The sequence below is a fragment of the Rhamphochromis longiceps genome, linkage group LG2 (assembly GCF_057381845.1).
Source record: "Rhamphochromis longiceps isolate RC_006_pf linkage group LG2, R_longiceps_female_GT1.1, whole genome shotgun sequence".
Lineage (NCBI taxonomy): Eukaryota > Metazoa > Chordata > Actinopteri > Cichliformes > Cichlidae > Rhamphochromis > Rhamphochromis longiceps.
The window spans coordinates 6,996,052-7,015,732 of NC_140558.1; the positions used below are offsets into that span (position 1 = coordinate 6,996,052).

The 19,681-nt window shown below is 38.9% G+C and overlaps 1 protein-coding gene across 4 annotated transcripts in view; it reads right to left on the reverse strand.

Annotated features, from left to right (window-relative positions):
• Window positions 1-9,870: 9,870 nt before the first annotated feature.
• Window positions 9,871-19,681, reverse strand: part of fstl5 (follistatin-like 5) — a 201,090-nt gene continuing 191,279 nt past the window's right edge. For all 4 annotated transcript variants that reach the window (XM_085416209.1, XM_085416189.1, XM_085416198.1 and 1 more), the window contains one exon: window positions 9,871-12,281. In XM_085416209.1, coding sequence (XP_085272335.1) covers window positions 11,579-12,281 — 703 coding nt within the window. In that variant the 3' untranslated portion in view covers window positions 9,871-11,578. The remainder of the gene's footprint in view (window positions 12,282-19,681) is intronic.

The window sequence follows — 19,681 nt, forward strand, 5'->3', positions numbered from 1 at the left end:
ATTTCAGAGCCTGTACGTTTTCACTTTTACTTGAGTAAAGAAATTTAATCAATACTTCAACTTTTACTAGAGAATTTTTAGATAGTATATTATATCTACTGTATAGGCATATATCCTAAATATTTAAACCAAAATCCGTATCCGTATATTATCACATCTCACTTAGGAGTAAAAAGAAACCTCTAAGCTGGACAGAAAATCAAATTTGATTTATATTTTGATGTATATATTAACATCACCGATATTAAAATATAGACAATTCTGATAAGATTATTTTTCTTTTAGCATTCCTCAGCCCTAAATCTTAAGCGCCATTTCAATTAATGTCCTCAAAAAATGTTTTCGTTTCCTTAAATTAGGGAATAATTAAAGACAGCAGCAATGACAATAAGTGTATATTTTCCAAAAACTGATAAGAAACCAAAAATTAACTTAATGTGTTTATCATTTGTAATAAATATCTGTTTTTCCTTTTTTTTTACTCTCACATTATCTTGTTTGCAATAACAATAATTTAAAAAAAGAAAGATTAGATAATAAAAAAAATGATGATTAGCCTTACCAGCAATATCCTCTGCTGCTGAATGAAGAAAGAGTTGCCATCTGGGAAACTTAGATTTTCTGTTGAGGAAGTTCAAACATCAAAGACTTTGCCTAAAAACATCCAAACAAATACACCCAAAGAGATTGTTAGCAGTGTACCAACATATAGACAGTTAACGCATATCAACCTCATTTCCTACAAACATCTCAGCTGGATATCACTGAGAGTGTTATAAAACTGCTGTAGTCAGAAGTCTGCTGTCATGAGATACAGAAGCACAATGAGCGCCTTGAATATACTCCAGAGTTTGCTTGCAGTAATGTGATGGTCATTTCCTGCCTTTTTGGGGCTCACAGATACACACTCCTTTATCACTGTGAAGAGTTTGAAGAAATTTGTTTGGAGAAGTGCAGGGGCTGACTTGCTCTGTATGACAGTTCCGTTCAAAGATTCCTTGTTAAAAGAAGTTGGGACTGATCTTTGGAAACAGGAAATAACAGGCTTTTAATCTCCTTAAATGTCTGTGAGCCCGTCTGATGTACAGAAACAGTATGGAGACGAACATCCGACTCAGAATAGATTTTGGTAATCAAAGTTGCTTCTTCATGAGCACTGAAACAGAGTTTTACTTTTAAAAAACATAGTTGTGTGCGAGAGAGAGAGACCCAATACAATATCATCATTATACTCAGCTCACAAAGTGATATCATTGCAGCTTTAAACATTTTGCAATCTTCCAAGTGGTAAACTGAACAAAACTGAGTATGTCTAAGATATTTTTTTAGTCTTTTTGCTACAAATGGAACGACTGACCAACCCTGTGAATAAAACCCGTCAACAATATTGCATCCACATGATAAAATGACTGAGCCTTACACAGGAGTATCGTATCTTGTATCTTGTTTACTGAACCTTCTTTTCAATACATATTCAGAAAATCAGCGTCCGTTTCACTGCCTCCTACAGGACACTCTCTTCTTCCACTTTCTTACAAACATTAATGTGACACAGAGCCAATACTGCCTCTCCTGGCATTACCATTGTAACAACACACTCATTCTATCTGTTTCTTTCAGATGAATAACAGGAACTTAGGATGTATGTATCTATGAATAATAACTATTATGCATACCCATATATTTATATGAACAACTAAGTTCTTGCGATACCACAGTAGATTACTTTACTATTAAAGTATTTTGAATGTGGGACAGCAGTCGCCAGTTTTCTGTGATATAATGAGCTCTTTTGGTCTAATAATAACGTGATAGTGAAAATGTTGAAAAGTTGATGCAACCCTTTGTGCTGTACTCAAACTTTCCTCAATTATTCTTTCCTTCTACAGTATGCAGAGAGAAATCTTTAAAGGTGATAGATTTGCTGAAGTGTGATGTAGTTTTTCCATGTTCAGCGTTTCTAGTGTTGGTGAGCTTTTCATTTGAGTAGACTTAATGTTAGCTTAATCGTCCTCAGCTGATGTTAAGCCCATGAGATGAGCTTTCATATTGGTTGTATTCTCAGAATATTTTCCTTTTATACAACATTTGCAAATCCCTTGTGTCATATTCATTTCCTTTGTCTTATCCATCGTAAAATAAATAAATCCCAAATAAGTCCATATAAGTGATTTAAACAAAGACAGTGCTTTTTGTTCTCCAATCCCTCCATGTTTGTTTTAGCCACTTCCTCCCGATACTGACTGTTATCTCTGCTATTTTACTGGAACCTGTTCCTCTATTATTCATCCTCCACCCCGGTCGGCTCAAATGACTGCACAGTTGTGGAAACATGTGGCATGCTAGCTTTAGCTAGTGCACTTGATGATCCCGTTTTTGTCTTTGCCTGTTTATCCTTCTTTTGTACATTACCAGCTAACCTCACCGCATCTGACACATTTTATCAATCTAATAATAATAATAATGGATTGGATTTATATAGCGCTTTTCAAGGCACCCAAAGCGCTTTACAATGCCACTATTCATTCACTCACTGGTGGAGGCAAGCTACGGTTGTAGCCACAGCTGCCCTGGGGCAGACTGACAGAAGCGAGGCTGCCATATCGCGCCATCGGCCCCTCTAGCCAACACCAGTAGGCAAGTAGGGTAAAGTGTCTTGCCCAAGGACACAACGACCAGGACAGAGAGCCCGGGGATCGAACCGGCGACCTTCCGGTTACAGATACGCTTCCCAACCCCCTGAGCCACGGTCGCCCCCAATCTAATGTCAGTTAGTAACTTGTTCCACTATTTTGGTTGTTTATTGATGTTCATCAAACAGCTAGTAGGTGCATTACCACCACCTTCAGGCTGTAGTGGTGCATTACATACTACCAAATGGAAAAAGTGCAAAATAGTTGTTTTTGGGCAAATAAATAAACAAGTAAAAACAAAATAAAAACAAAATGTTGCATAAATTAGCATTTTTCTGAATAGTTTAATGACTATCTGAGTGCTCATGCCTATCCCTGATTATATTGTAGTAAGCTAACAAACAAAAACAAAGAAACAAAAACCTAAACAGTAACAGCTGTCTCCACCCCTCTGTCAGCCTTGGTGCTGGTTTAATAACCTTGTTTTCAACATGGATCCATTTTAGTGACTAGATAATAACCTTTTTTGATGGTTGAAGACTTTCAGTTGGGGAAATATTGGATCAGAGTAAACAATTCTAGATGATTTATTATCATTATGTAACACATGACTGAACAACAAAATTGTAGATGCAGTCCCTTTATGCAACTCAAAAACAACAAAAAATGAAGAAATTATTTAGTAATTTTAAAAAAATCTGTTTTTCATGTTAAGTGCGGAGGTTTCATTGTCTTACAGCCTGAGGAAAGAACCTGCTGTGAAGTCTTGTGGGATGACAGCAGATACGTCTGCTTGTCAGACAGCAGCAGGGTGAACAGGGGTGTTGCTTTTTTGTTTTTTTTTTTGTTTTTTTCATGTGCTTTAGGCCCTGACACCTCACTGGTATCTCAGAAGCTTGGTACAACATTGGTGCTGGTGATATTCTGGGAGATTCTGATCACCAGCTGCAGAGTCTTCTCCTGGGGTGTATATGTCCATTATCAATTGATATTTTCAGTCCGAATACAGTGTAGTAGAAGTTAACAAGAACTGAAGTTTTAAGCCTGTTGCATTAATGTTTTGGCCTCCTTTTATTTTATTTATTTGTTTATTTACTATGTTTGAGAAATGATTAGTAAACCAACCATCTATAAACTGACAAATACAGGTACCTGCTACATGGCAGCAGCAACCGCTAAAGGCAAGCTAAGTCTAAGCTTAGTTATGGCACCTCTGGTCAGTTTTTTGGGTTCTGATCATTTATTGATAATGCAAATGCACAAAAGGACCAGCCAATTACTCCCAGTATATATGGCTGCAGCACACAGACACATGCTATCTGCTAATTAGTGCAAGAAATAGGCTCTAAAACATTGTTTTAATGGCTGATGCTTTGTGTTTTAACATCAGGGATTGAATCCCTTGGAGCCAGCCTCAAGTGGTCATTAGTGGAACTGCAATTTGATGTGTCAGTGACCGCTAGGCTTTCTTTACTATGGTGGAGATGTTTGATGATCATGAAAAGTATCAAAGACAAAGAATCTGATTAAGCATACACCATACAACACCAATGGGAAAATCTCTCTCTCTTTTTTTTACTACTTTATATCGAAGGTTTCAGTTTTATTTTATGGTTGAGGTGATGCAGTTAGAATAAGCTAGGAGAAACCTACCATGCTTGTCCATTTGAGAGCTAGCAGTACTCATATTTTACTCAGCAATATGACAAATATGTGTCAGAAAAGATGCAGAAACTGTTGAGGAATCCTGAGTTTGACTTTGGAGCCTTTTGCTGCTAGTTTTTCTTTTTGGGTCAACCTTGAGGAGCCCTCCCTCTGCTGCCTTTTCACAGCACACTGAACAGCAAAAGGACAGACAAGGTGCATGTTAAGTGAAGGTGGTGGCTCCTGTCATAGTCGACCTGGGTGCTATCAGGACGGGATCAGTCGTCTGTGTCTGGATGACAGAACTGCCTGCGTCTCCATCACTGCAGTGTCCACAGGCGTCTTTCGGCCTCGGTGTCATGACAGCCAGCTCAGCATGACAATAGGACAACTAAAGGGGACAAGCCGTCTGCTGTCAGCAGTTAAAACCAAATCCTGGGCTCCTGCCATCAACATATGTCCAAAATCTGAACTATTAAAACTTCACCTCGACGCTGATATAAATTTACTTAAACAATGTTGAAATGCTTATACAAATATTCAACATCTCCTGTCAAAATTAGACATTTGGCAAAGATTTAGGAAATGACCTTTAAAAAGTTTTGCTATTTGCAGACTGGTGTGCAGATCCTCGAACTCCCCCGAAGGACTGCTGAACATTGGCTTAAGAAGCAAAACCCCTAAAACTCCCATCTGTTAAAAAGAAACGAGATGTCCTGATGATTACAAGAATCAGAATCAGAATACTTTAATAATTCATAAGGAAATTATGTACGAGGAGACAATATTTGGTTAATTTCCTAAGGAATATTATGGACTATTAAAAGGGAATATTAACAAAGCAGTTTTGCTAAATGTTGCATACTGGCATAACATAAACATGTTGACCTGAAAAAGTGCTGATTTCGAACCACTCCAGAGATTTGATTGTTGCTGCTTCTCCAGTGTGGATTCTAGAAATTTGTATTTTGTAGACTGAACAACCATTTTTTAGCAATAAAAAAAATTATAATAATTTGTTTGCCTTACTTTAATCAGTCAGCAAATTACAAACTAAGCATTGACCATGATGGCCAACCATTCTGTAGGCCCGGCCTGTGTGACTTGGGTGGAAGTGTTTTATAGTGGAAATAGTGGATGTTAGTTCATTGGGTTCTGCAACATCTCTGACCACACTGTGATCATCACATCATATAAGAAAACATGCAGGCACATTTCTTATTTCTAACAGAGACCACAAAAAATGATATAACCCAATAGATCCTCACAATCATCACTTGCACCTTAAATCCATGTCGCAGAACTCCAGGTTTATTTTTCTGCTGGGAAGACAGCAGGGAGCCAGTGTTTGCTCAGCTAGTAAATAGACACACAGGACATGTGATGAGTGAAAGACCAGTTTTTTATAAACTTAGCCCAAATACACATCCATCCACCCATCCAAATCTGTTGTACAGTGTTTGCGCTATTTGTATGGATTTGTTGGACTGCACATATTTTGTGTTTGGTCAAAGTGCTACATTCATCCAGTTGTTTAGTGTGTACATTGTGTGATCACTAAAGTTAAGCATTAGTTTGAAGCACTAAGTGGAAATCTTATCAGCATAAACTTTGTGTTCAGTTTAAAATAAAAGCACACAAACTTGGTAGACTCTTATTGTACCTCTGTCACTATTCAAAGCCATCCTCCCAGCCTTAAGAATTTTTTTCTGCTCATTTTCTGCAACCCCACAGAAGAGAAATGTGTAATTTATTCAAAGTCCATGTTTGCTATAGTAATTAAATTCCTTCGTATGTTTACATTTTGTTTATTTCACCACTGTGACTAGTTCATTTAGCATTTTGGGAAGGCTTCTTTGTCTGAGAGAAAATCCATTTTCTAGCTCCTACCATTCACCGCCACACACAAGTACGCTGATTATTCCGGAGGCACAGAGCGGGAGCGCGGGCAGGAGAATGCAGGATGAGGACCTACAACTGACACAAGGTGCAAGCACCACCAGTGGCCTCAATCAGTCACGAGGTGCCTCAGCACGAATGGAGCAGAGAGGTTGTTGTGCTGGCAGCCCCCAGCAGCATGATTAAGGAGCCAGCGGTGTGATTACGCTGCTCGCCTTATGAATGGAGTAATAGAGGGAGGCATAGTCTGGTGCTAAATTCTCCTGATGGAGGTGAGACATGAGTATGCGGTGGGGAGGAGTCCGAGGCCCTCCCATGTGACCGAGAGAAGATAAAAGACTGACAATAGATAATTAAGGAACTGCCAGGACCTCTTTTCTATTCACATGGCTGTATTATTAAAGGGGATTCAGTCAGGAAGAATATTAATATAAACTACAGCCCGTGTGACTCAGATGAATATAAATTGGGGCCGGTGTGTGGAGGAATGCATTAGGGAGTGTTTATCAGGAGCACAGTGGAGCACGGTGATCATGAGAATGGGCTCCACACTTTGCCAATGAAGCTGTGTCGAGCTCCGGTGAATTAACAAACGCATGTCATCAGCAACAAAGGTGCTTTTGAGCAGTTTGCATGTTCACATATTTAAATCGCTGCTGCAGAAAAAAGTCACACAGCTGCAGTTTTTTTGCATATTAGTCTTCGTTCATTCAAGCTTCATCACTTTCAATGAGTCAAAAAAAGAAAGAAAAAGAGTTTAAATCCCCTGTTGAAGAAAATGTATTTTTCAAGCTACATAGTACTAAAGAACATTAGGCAGAAAAGCATTTCATTCGTTAAGCATCAGTATAATCAGTTCATCACAGAGTAAATATATTTCAGGCAGTGAAAAGGTGAGACTTTTCTGTGTCGTAGTTGTGGTTGAATTTGGTAAGTTTTTCATATCTGTGGACAAAAAAGGCTTATCTGCTGTAGGGGTTGTTGAGATGGAAGTACCTCTCCACATGGATTTCACAGATAAGTATTCAACCTTGTGCAATTTGGAGGATCCTTTTATCCAAAACACCCGACTGAACCTGCAGCTGTATACATTTTAAAGATGAATAAGCCCTGAGAGAAAAATATGACAGTGCCAGAAAACATTACCTGTGCTGAAACATGAATATACTGGCTATAATATTTTTTTTTTCTTCCATAACACATATCAGTGGGAAGGAAATTTCAATGATGAACCACTGAAAAAGTCAAGGATATGACTTTAATATAGAAAAAAAATCAGAAAAAAACAAAATTCTTAAAGTTTTCTTCATCTTCCTTTGAAGATAATGACAAGTTCCAAATTAGAGTTTAGATTTGCATCCAAAAACTTCAGTTTTTCCCCCTTCATTAATCAAATGGTTGTATCCCTCCAGATATGTCCCTTACAATCTCCTAAAGGCCAAGATGACTTCTTGAAACGAGCCAGTTTGTCCATCCAACAGTCCAAACATCAAAAAATAAATGTAATCTTTGTTTGATAGATTTCTCAGTGTTTTCAAAAATTATAACCCAAGTTTCCCTTTGCAGGAAAATCCTGCAGATTACCCAGGCAGTTTTGCCGATGTGGTGGTGTTAAAAAAAAAAAAAAATCAGGAAAAGCCTTTCATTCTTATAAATTAGAACACCATAATTTGCATAAGAATAGTTTGCCTCATCAGCGTTGATGGAGATTCACTCTGTTCTCAGGGACTTCTCAGTTTCATTTTCATTAAATGTCTTCTGCCTGCAGCACACTTTAAATGGCAGTATTTTTACCTTCACAGGTAGGTGATTCCCAAATGAAAAGCTGGCAAAACGTGACTTTATATGATTTTATAGATTAAGTTATAAAATCACCTGATACAAAATGAGCTCTAACTGGATCAACTTAAGTATGTAGTAAACACAAATATGAAGTTTTCAATAATACGTGATTTTGTAAAAAATACTAAAATGAATTTTAATGCCATTTTGAACAATTTTGAACATACTTACCCTCTATTAATCCATTGTTATTTGCTTATCTAAAGTCAGGTAATGGTGGCAATAGGCTAAGTGGGTTTTTCCAAATGTCCTTCTCCCTAGTCATACTTTCCAGTTACTCCTGGGGGATCCTGGGGCGCTTAAAGACCAGACGAGATATATAATCTCTCCAGTGGGTTCTAGGTCCAGGGTCTCCTCTGAGTTCAGTGTGCATGGAAAACCTCCAAAGGAAATTGTCCAGAAGGCATCCTAAGCAGACGCAGAAGTACCTCAATGAACATAGGTGAGGGTTGGGGTGCAGATTGACTCGTAAAATGAAAACTTTCCTTTGAGCTCCGCTCTCTTCTTACCACGATAGTCTGGTACGATGGCCACATTGCTGCTGAAGCCTCATCAATCCACTAGTCCAAATCACAGCCCACCTGCTCATCACTTGTTAACAAGATAATTGAAGTCCCCTGCTTGAAGTAATAATAATAATGGATTGCATTTATATAGCGCTTTTCGGGGCCCTCAAAGCGCTTTACAATTCCACTATTCATTCACTCTCACATTCACACACTGGTGGAGGCAAGCTACAGTTGTAGCCACAGCTGCCCTGGGGCAGACTGCCAGAAGCGAGGCTGCCATATCGCGCCATCGGCCCCTCACCAGTAGGTAGTAGGTGAAGTGTCTTGCCCAAGGACACAACGACTGTGTGCCGGGGCTCGAACCGGCAACCTTCCGGTTACAAGACAAACACCCAACTCTTGAGCCACGATTGCCCAGCAGAGAACCATGGCCTCAGGCACTTGGAGGCAGTGACTTTCTTGTACAAATATTTTTTTTAAGCAAACGAGTACTTGAAAAGCAAATATTGGTGCTATATCACTAAAATACACAAAGAATATACTTTCTTTACCTTCAGTTAGTCAAATACATTTCACATTTTACCTGAGAGCTAAGATCCAGTCACACAGAGACCTGTTGGCAACCACTGCTCACTAGAAGACAGGGGTTGCAATTGCAATTCTTTCTAGCTGTAAGTGTCACATTCACTTGCAGTATTCATGAAAGATGCTAACTTGTCTGCAAAGACTGTTCGCTTTCATAGTAAAAGTCATGCATTTTCAATTGTTTTGGGGGGTTTCCCCCTCCGATTCTGGTTTGGGTCGCACTTTTTCAAGTTTCACTACTTCTCAGTAAGCAGCAGGCGAGTGTTTGCAGATAAATCGTTGTCTTCCATGCACACTATGGGCAACTGCGGTAATCTGTTAGTGACCAAAGCAATCACAAGGAGGTTTTTGGTGCAGGACGCTCTTGGTGACTGATTTCAGCTGACACAGCCAGTAACCTCCAGCAATCATTCACGAACCATGGGGGAATACACATTGTTTCCCAGCAGGCTTAGGGAAGCTGATTGGTCTCTGTGTGGCTGAGGCCTGCAATAACAAAAATACACACACATTTTTGCATGAAACTAAAAAGTCTTAATTTATGTATTTTTTTTCTGCTTCTTACAGTTATCTTAAGCATTCTTTGCTGCAAGATAAATGCACCCAAAGGGAAAACAGACTTGTGACCTTGTTCTTGTTGCAGAATAAATAACGGTCAGCTTGGCTCCTAAAGGAGCCTTTATTCCATAGCTGTAAAGCGGCCTCTATAGAAGGTCACTTTAACAACAAAAAGACACAACGATACACTTGGTTCATGATATATTTTTTATTGTTGGGTAAAATGACAAGCGTGTTTTCTCTATATAAATAACAATCACATGAAAGAACATACGAGACATGGCTATAGGGAAGTGGAATCAGTGTTTGTGATCACAATGTGCTGCTTGGGAACAGGATGTCCATAATGATAGCTGTGTGTTTTGTTTTTCATTCTTAAAAAGGAGTGTGCTGATTTTCTGAAATGAACAGAACCTGGCAGAATCTGTACACTGATGAGAAACGAATGGAGTCACAGCCAGCCGCTATGTACAGGACATTAACAGAGAGAAAGGTCAGAGGTCGTCATCAGCAGAGTCGGGGTTTAAAACAGGAAAATTTAAATCAAAGTATATACGCTTTAACTGGAAAGACAGAATGACTATATATAATCTGTACACATCAAAAGTTCATACTAAATTTGAGATACAGTTGCCCATTGTGATTCAGAGTCATAGAGTGCTAGGGTGAATATGCATAGAAATGTGTCCAGCTAGGAAACGGTTTCATTGACTACTGCAGTAGCATCTAGAAAGAGCTGCTTCTCATGCTCAAAGACCCTCTACACGGCACAACCACATCTACCCCAGTCCCCAGTGTGCTAGTTCATCATTACTTCACATTAAAACATTCACTTGAAACATGCTGTCAAACAGAGCAGACTACGCATGTGCTCCACATTCAGCTACACTCTAAGATGCTTTTCTTTTATTTGGTCCAGGGATATTAAAATTATGACAGAATTTTCTTCACACACGAGTGCTCTATTGACTCTTAGCTAAGGAACATTTTTGAAATATTTTAAATTTCACAATGTGTAAAGCTGGCAATATTTACCTAACATCACCACTGACTTTCATTTTTCTGCTTTAGACTATAAATGAAAAGAAGAGGAAAAAAAAACCTATATCATTCAAAACCTTCCAAAGCTGGTTATAATTTCGGATCAAAGGTTACAGAGCACACAACCATAATGAACCACTCAGTCTCCACTTCAAACAGGATGGGATCACAGCAAGGGCTCGTTTTAATTAGACAGATTTGGCTGCATTCGATGGACGAGAGCTGTAGATTTGTGAGGAACCACTCACACTCACCATGAATGAAGGGGTCAAAGAAAGAGGTATTAGTCTGCAGTCACACTGGGAATAATTATGCTAATTCCTCTGATGGAGGGGAATTTTCCTTGAAGGCACAGGAAAAAAGTTGGGAATGGGAAAATTGAAATTATAAGATTTAATCTGGGTGTATACAATATATATGTATATATGCGTTTCTGCCGATTCACTTTAGTTTGTTTTTGTTAAGAGATTATCTACAGCATTCCCACACACTGAATACAACCGAATAATAATGCAAAGTTGCACATATTTATGATTTCATACCAATTTTCCTGAAAAAAATGTTACTAGCAAGCAACTTTGATGTAGAGGCAAACCCCCAGGTGAAAAGAAAACAAACAAACTTGGCTTCAAGACAATATCAATCAATTATGCCCTCACATATTTGTTCTTTTTTTTAGCATTTTTTATTTTATTTTATTTTTTTCATTTTCGGATGACAGTCCCTCATCCGTGTGATGAAGTCAATTTGGTTTCTGAATCTGTGGTTTTCATTATCGGACTCCCACAAAACTAAAGAATCTGCAACAGAATTCAGTGCATTAGTACCTTTGAAAGGAAAAAGCTCACTGGGTCTCATCGTCATGACCTAAGACTCTCCCACCCACACCACCACGTTGCCTTTGAGGACATCGGTGATCTCACAGTTGAGCTTGTTGAGCCGTCCATCCAGGATGAAGAGGGACTCTCTGGACGGTGTCATGAGGTACTGTCCGAACAGTCCGCTGCCCGCCATGATCCTGTTCTTGCTGCTCCACGGCCACTCAAAGGACTTGGTCGGCTCCTTCAAGCTCTTGATCATCTTGACTTTGCCGGTGCTCAGCTCCACAAACAGAGCGTCAGTTTGACGGCCGGAGCTGCCGAAAACGTTATACTGGTGGACTTCGGTGAAGGAGCGCTGGAAGGCCAGATCAGATAGGTGCAAGTTGGTGTGGATATCGAAGGGTTCCTGGATTTGCCCTCGCTCTGAGATCGTCTGGATTCTCATCAAGCCATCACTGTCATCGACAGTGACCAAGTAGTGGCCGTCTGGAGACACATAGGGAGTGCCAGTGATGTCACGGTTTTGTCCAATTACGCTGTCTGTCACGCTGTCTAAGATGAGCTGAGGCTGCGTGGCACCGGTAGAGTCTGGCCTGCAGTTAACAAAGTAATAGCCACCCAGATGGGTGTAGGCTACAGACTTGGGGATGCAGCTGTACTCCCATAAACTGATGTTTTTCACATATGAAGTCGTCTCCAGGTCAATCTTGTGTAGGACAGGCTCATTTCGATGAAGGATGAGGCCAAATCTGCAGAGAATTTAAAGAGAAAAACAAAGAAAAGATTTAATCAATATCACATTTTTCTTCTGAAATCCAAATTAAGAATCAAGAAACTGCCAACCCAGTTGACTGGTTGAGCACTTTGTACAAAAGTAGGGTCAGAACATATCCAAAATATTTCGGTTTACCTGAGCATGACTTTAGCGATACATTTTTCTCATTTAAGACTGTCCAAGCAGTAATGCACAACTGCCCAAATCTGCAGTTTGTTTAATAAACTCTTGAGGCTTCCTTCGAGATCAAATGAATCCCCACAGACCCCCGTGTTAAAACAAAACACAAACGTAGAAGCAAGTTTAAATGTTGTATATTATTTCTATATACAGTTTCTGATGCATAAACTGCAAATAATGCACAATATATTCCCTATAATCCCCATCCAGCAAACATCTCGGCTATCTGACAAAATGCCGCAACTCAGCACGTCCACACATTGCTGAGAATGAGATTTAGCGAGTCAGCAGGTGAAATTTGCCTCCTTAGTGATGCTGCAACTTTTGCATTCTTAGCCTTTATGGATTGTAATTGGTCAATGCTTTCCTTTAAACCAAGTGGAGTGAGTACCTGGAGAAAACTCACTCAAACACAGGCAGAATATGCAAACTCCACAAAAAAAAGCTCAGCTGTCAGTCAATCCAAATCTAGGACCTTTTCACTGTAGGGCATGAGTGCTAGCCACTGCAACACTGTGTTGCTCTGCTAAGATTAGAAGACCATCAGGTACCATTGTAGTTCTGACCGCCGGTGGCATTTCTCCCATGACCTGCTTGGAACCAATGGGGGGGGGGGGGGGGGGTAAAGTAAATACATTTTGGGTTTAACTTGGTTTTCATTTGAAAACCAGTTGTAAAAGGGATTTCAATGGAAACTCATCCCCATATAAATAAACATACAGTCTCCTCAGTCTGGTTGTGCTGACAAATTTGACCAAAATTACACAAAAACAGTACATTAGAACTTTGAGGGGGTTTTTAAACACCTTTTCCTTGGATTGCTGCATGACTTTTTTGAATTTTGTTTCACAGACTTGAAGAGCTTCTGACTTTGCTAATCCAGAGTTTTACCTTTAACTCTAGCACTCATACTATTAGATAAAATATCTCAACAACTGCTGATGAAATTTGAAGTATATAGTCATCGCACCCCATGTTAATTATAATAATCTTGATGATTCTTAGTTTTTCCATCCTAGACCATCATCAAATTGCATTTTTAATTTTTTGTTTTATGACCAACTACATCATCCTATCAGCTGCAGCTGTGTTTAGTTCTACACTCTTTATAATTTGTGCTCTAATACAGACTGACTAGCAATTAGTGCTTGTAAGCTGAATTTGAGGGGCAAAATCATACGTTTCTAGGCTGTCTTCTCGAGCTTCCCGGCCTTTTTGCATGATTAATGCAGAAGGACATCTTGTTAGTTCAAAGCTCAAGTCATTTGCTTTGAACAGTCATGCACTGTATTTGAAAATGTTCTGTAATTTTTGATTTTTTTTAAAGAAATCTGACAGTAAAATGCCCCCTAGAAGCTTAACCTGCAGGTGCAAAAAAAATCTTAAATCGACCAGCACAATGCAGATGATAAGGCAAGGTCAACCTGAAATAAGAAATTGATTTTTTTTACTAGGTAATTATGAAGATTGTTGGACTGTCATAATTTTAAATAAATTTTCAGGAGCAAAACTTTAACATATCTGAGAGGTCCATTTAAAACACTAAAACGGCCATCTTCTGCCCTCTGGCAATCTTCATATTGGCTGTCTAAAATCATCTACACTTTCCCCTTTAATAGAATCATAGCAGTGTTATATGTGGGCAACAATCAGTGAAAATGCTACTCATTAGAAAAACCCAAAGAACCTCCTAATGGCACATTACACTTTAACAGCTGAACAGTTGGAATATGCAAGGAGCGGACAGGCCTCAATTAAATGCGAATACCAGGTGATTGATGCTGACAGGCGCTTCAATCTTGCCGTCATTCATCATCTTTTATGCCGTTTGAACACCACACTGTCTGTACCTGTGAACAGAAAATGGCTGTTTGAAAGCCACACAGCACATTATCATCACTGTGAAGGGAATCATTGATCCAGAGATCATTGTGTCCACTGGGGCCAGGCAGGAGATTGCACAGGGTCACAGAAACAACTAAAGCAGAGTTTTTGGTTTGTAACATGTGAGCATAAACTGATAACAACTATTTCTCACGTGTGCGAGGCTGGCTTTACTCCTTAATTAGTTATATTTCACTTATTATGTGATCAGCATTTAGTTTTGGGTTGTTTTTTTTACTTAAAAATTTCCTGCCGTTGGTTTGGAGCTGCTAACGATCGATGGCTTTTGGCATCTTAAATAGTCTTTAATTAGCTTGTCTTATTATTAATGGAGCAGTTTTTCATATTTTGTTGCCAAGTCTAGACTGTGCTACAAAACAGTTGTCTGCATTTAGCACAAAAATTGTGGAGCAGACCATTTATTTTCATTCATTTTCACAACTAAAAATCCTTTTTTTTCCAATTTAATCAGGAAGACAGCAGATTTAATTGTTCCTTTTGTAACTCAGTGTTACTGTAAGAACTTGCAATATGAATTATTTGACCATTTTCTGTTCTGCACTCCACCCCCTTCATACAGTTAAAGAGCTACTCTCTACTCATTGTCATTTAATAAAAATACAAAAATCTATTATTATGATTTAGCCAAGTCTAAGACTGAAAGGAAACTGAGGACCACCACTGAAAAACAACTAGTTTAATCCCTGTAAGGGGAACCAAGGATTTCAGAATAAGTAAAGCAAAGACAAAGGAAACAGGTCAGAGTAGGCAGGTTGCTGCAGGGAAACGGTAAGAGACTTGGACAATCTAATCCAAATTAATTACCTGGACTGGACTTTTATTTAAGGTTAGAGTCTAACACTGGACCAGTTCACTCATCCTACCAAGTTGTTATTGCTCAGATATGTGAATGTGTTACTTCCATAAGAAGCAAGCAGTGATATCAGCAGCCTTTCAGAATTTCTCTCTTAATCATTAGTTAGGCTAGCAGAGTCAATGCTAGCCTAACTAATGATTATATACAATAAACTTTTATTTGGAGTTGACATCAAACTGAAATGAACCACACTTTGCTGTTTTTTCCTGGCTCCGAACTGGTCTATACTGGTGGCTGTGTGCGCAAACCTTCTTCACTTTGTCATTATGAGGTATTTGTAGAATTTTAAGGGTGAAAAATGAATTGAATCCTAAGATTCAATAAGAAACAACCACTGTAATACGACAAATTGTGGAATGAGCGAAGCGTTGTGAATACTGCACTGTATCCTAACAAGAAGCTCTAGCATCTCTCTCAGTAAGTGCTTGTGAATACAGCCAAATTCTCAGAACAGCCAAGAATTAAAATGCCCATTCAAATGAATTAATCAGACAAAGTTTTCATTATACAATCAGGACTTATGAGTAATTTAGACTGTAAAATTTGTTGGCAGTATACACTGGTTAACTTTCATAAGTTGTATTCGATTCACTGGAGTCTTACAAAGATTTATGATCATTCAATCAATTCTATGAAACCACCAAAGCGGTTTTATGTCAATTAAAAAGCCCTCCGTCACTAAACATGTTGGTTCTTGATTCTACTATAGTGTCCCTCACCTATATTAAAAAATAAGCTCTGAAGAAAGATGGGGGAATCTAGAAGAAAATCATCAGAAAAATGTATTGTGCAGTTTAAATCTGAAAAACCATTTTCACCCACTGGCAGGCAGAGCTGGTGATTTACAGACCAATAATACAACTCATCAAACAAGCCTATCAAACAACACTGAAATTGTTTTGCCATGGATTATTATCAATATTGTGGCTGATCAATGACTAGTGCACAAATGCTGTGAAATATTGGTAACATGCTTGGAAGCAAAAGGTCGATGCGATGAAACAAATACTTTTCTCAATGGTTTGACTTTTTTTTCATGTATGAAAAATTGATAATCAGACATTGTTTGGCCTTGCTGTGATGTGAACACAGCTGGGGTGCTTCACTGGCAGACCCGGATTGCTCTGTGCCAAACTGACAGCTGCTGTTTGTCGTTTGTACCAATGACTAATGCATAAAAGATTTCCCCCAATTCTGCACAAGATGGCTATGTTCAACTAGCTGCTTTGCATGCTAACTCATCTCTGTGTCAGTGTTTTCACTTTAGAAATGGCTGAGTCTAAACACTTAACCCCAGAGTAATGTTTGCTATGCAGTTCAGTAAAAGATCCTCAGGGTAAAGCTCGTGAGCAGCGACAATGGATGCTGAACAGTAAAATATATCTAAAGCACAGCAATTCTTGTTCACCCATCCTCTAGCACAAAAAGAAACATCAAACCAACATCTCGCTCGACTTGTTTTGCCAAAAGGGAGTCTGTGCAATGATTAGAAATTTGTGGAGAAAAAAAAAAAAGAAGTGTGGGTAGCTTGAGCTGCAGGGTGCTATAGATGTGGGCATAAATAAGAAACAACCACTTTTTTTCTTTCCTTTTGCTGACATGTAAATTTGCTTGGCTACAAGTCGATGGCTGTAATGAATGACAGCCCCTGGAAGTTCCTGTTTGCTTTATAGTAGCTGCCGAGGGAATCCCCAGTCATTAAACAATCCCTGGAAGTTGCTGAATATATGTTGGCCGTTCGCACACTGCTCATGTTGCTTAATCGACTAATCGATGCTGTGTTCCTGCCAGCAGATAAATGCCTGTGTGAGTACCAGATATATAAAGAAAAATCAGAGCCACGGGGTAGCAGTTAATTCCAACTTCTCTATTATCTGCAATAAAACAGTTGTCCAAATAAAAAATGTGTATAGATCCAAAGCTTTGTCCTGCTTCACATGTTGTCACACATTCTCCAGAAGAGTACTCGGCTTCAGCCTCAGGTACTGTCCGATTTTAGCCATATGAAAAACATTCATAATAGTTGCACCTCCAAAGAGAAAGCTTATTTTTAATTATGAGTAGCTGTTAAAGAGAGCACTTTTCACACAACATTGTGGGGGAAAAAAAGAAAGAAAACATGGTCACACTTTCCTGCAATCTTCCCTGCAGGTCTCAGTGGATCTAATTACAGCTGTGCCAGCAACCCCACCCACACTCCCACCACACAGACACACGCCGGACTGCGTGCTCCTCCTCGGCAGGAGACCGTTAACTTCCTGAAATCCTCCAGACCTCCTGCTTGTTCCTGGCCTCTCCGTGACATTAGCCAAGCGTTTGGGAAAAGCTTTTCTCTATCCGCGTTAAGCCTGGGTGTGACAGCTGCTCGTGACATGTGAAAACCGAAGCAGCGTTTCGATGCACTCTGCACTCAGCAGGTCTATGCTTTGTTGTTGATGAACTAAAGCGATAAAGAGCAGGTGAGGTGCCAAACTGCCCCCCCACTCTCTGACTTTGTTGGGTTGTTTTTTTTTATTTGATCTCGGTGAGAACAAAGAAAATACTAATGACTCCTGTAAGTAGTGGCATTTGATGATAATACTAATTGCTGATTCATTCTTAAAACCACTCTTTAACCGTTTGACACAAAGAGTTTGGGGATATCTTTATCAGTGTAAGAGGCAGCTGCATTTAATTGTTGTTATTCTGTTTTGGTCATGATGTTTCTGAAAGGAAAATTTCAACAGCTATAAACGGCATAGCTTATTTAATTGTTTTTAAAGTTAATGCACATTATGTGGACATCCTGTACAGAACTGGAAATAAACCTAAGCCTCAGGTATTGCTGCTGATTTATCAGGTAATCACCATTTACTGGTAATGTCTAGCACCAAGCTCGGAAATTTGTTACATTATTTCCTTAAAAGAAAAAGAAAAGAGTCCGAACGGTTGAAAGGTCTATTTCAATCAAATTAGTAAAGGTAGGGCCTAGCAGGCAGCCGTCAGCTGTAGCCACTTTCCTTTGTCCCATCTGTCAGTCAAAACCTCTATACCCCTAACAGGGAGTGGGTGTTTACTATTCATAAAGGCCACAATCTTTTAGTTTTTTTGTATCCGGTTACAAAAATGCTTCCTTCAGAGATGGACTCACTTTTGGAGCCAAAGTGGCCATTAAAGAAACAAATCCTCTTTGATGTTCATTTTCAGCTCCTTATTTTTGCTGCACGATTATTTGCTTACATGTCATTTTTAATATTCACCTTAATGTTGTGACCAAGTGACGAAAATCATAATAAACTCCTAAACTTAACTAACCACTGAGTAAAAAAGCAACGCTCTAAATGGGAGATTAACTGCAACCTGCCTTAGCATCTTCTATCCTAGACCTCCACCTCGCCCTTGTGTCTCCTTTATTTGAATTTGATACACAATACTTCTTAGAGTCTAATACTGCAGGAGCCCCTGCATCAGGGCACCGATGCCTAAACACCTTTGACATGTTTAAGTCTGTCACCCCAGCGACTTCTGACCAAGAGCAGTATTTGATGGCTTGGAATGTGAACCAGTTGGATGGGCTGAGCTTCTGCCTCCCAGACACTTTAAAGTAGGCATGAAGATGCCTTACAGCTTAACATGCCCTGAGGGGTAGATTCAGAATCTATTATGATGTATTATTAAATCTACAGAATTATAAAATTATAAAAAATGAATCGGATTATAAATTTACCAGTGTGATATGCCTATCTCGCTAGTCACTTGCATTTGTCAGTCCTCTTATTTTTTGAGCATTTGAAAAGCACTGCGTACAAGATCTACCAGAGCTACTGTGTAATATTTACAGTCTTTGCACAGGAACCTGCACAGGAACACAGCCGACAAATACTTGATTTTAAACAACCTAGCAACATTTAAGATAAAATAATAATTGATGAAATTAATTCAGTATTTGCAACTGTACTGAAATCTGGTAACTGTTCAAAAAGTTTTCAAGAAGAATGCAGATCATTTTCTGCCACTTGCTGTTTATTACTGAAAACTGAATATTTTTGGTAATCTGTTGGTTGGAAAAATTAAGATTAAGATTATTTAGTTTTTCTTTGTTTTTGGAAGTTTTTATGACCGAGTGATTTGATTAAAAAAAAATCAGTAACTTTGGCCTTTTTCTTCGTGGCCAAACCAGAGTTTAAACAGTCAAAGGATATTTAACAGTTGTAAGGATTCTGCGACTTTCAGCAAGTGTCCTTTGAGATACTGCCAAGAAATGTAAAGCAAAGAGTACACTGACATATTTAAAATTTCTAATACTTATAATATGCTTATATTATTTATTGTTTTCTGCAACTCTTTTGTGATTTTTTTATGCTGGTTCTTGTTAGTCTTTTGAATTTATTTAAAAAATAAGGAATTGTATAATCAGTTTCAGGGTGCCCAGTTTCATCAGATAACTGTGTGGC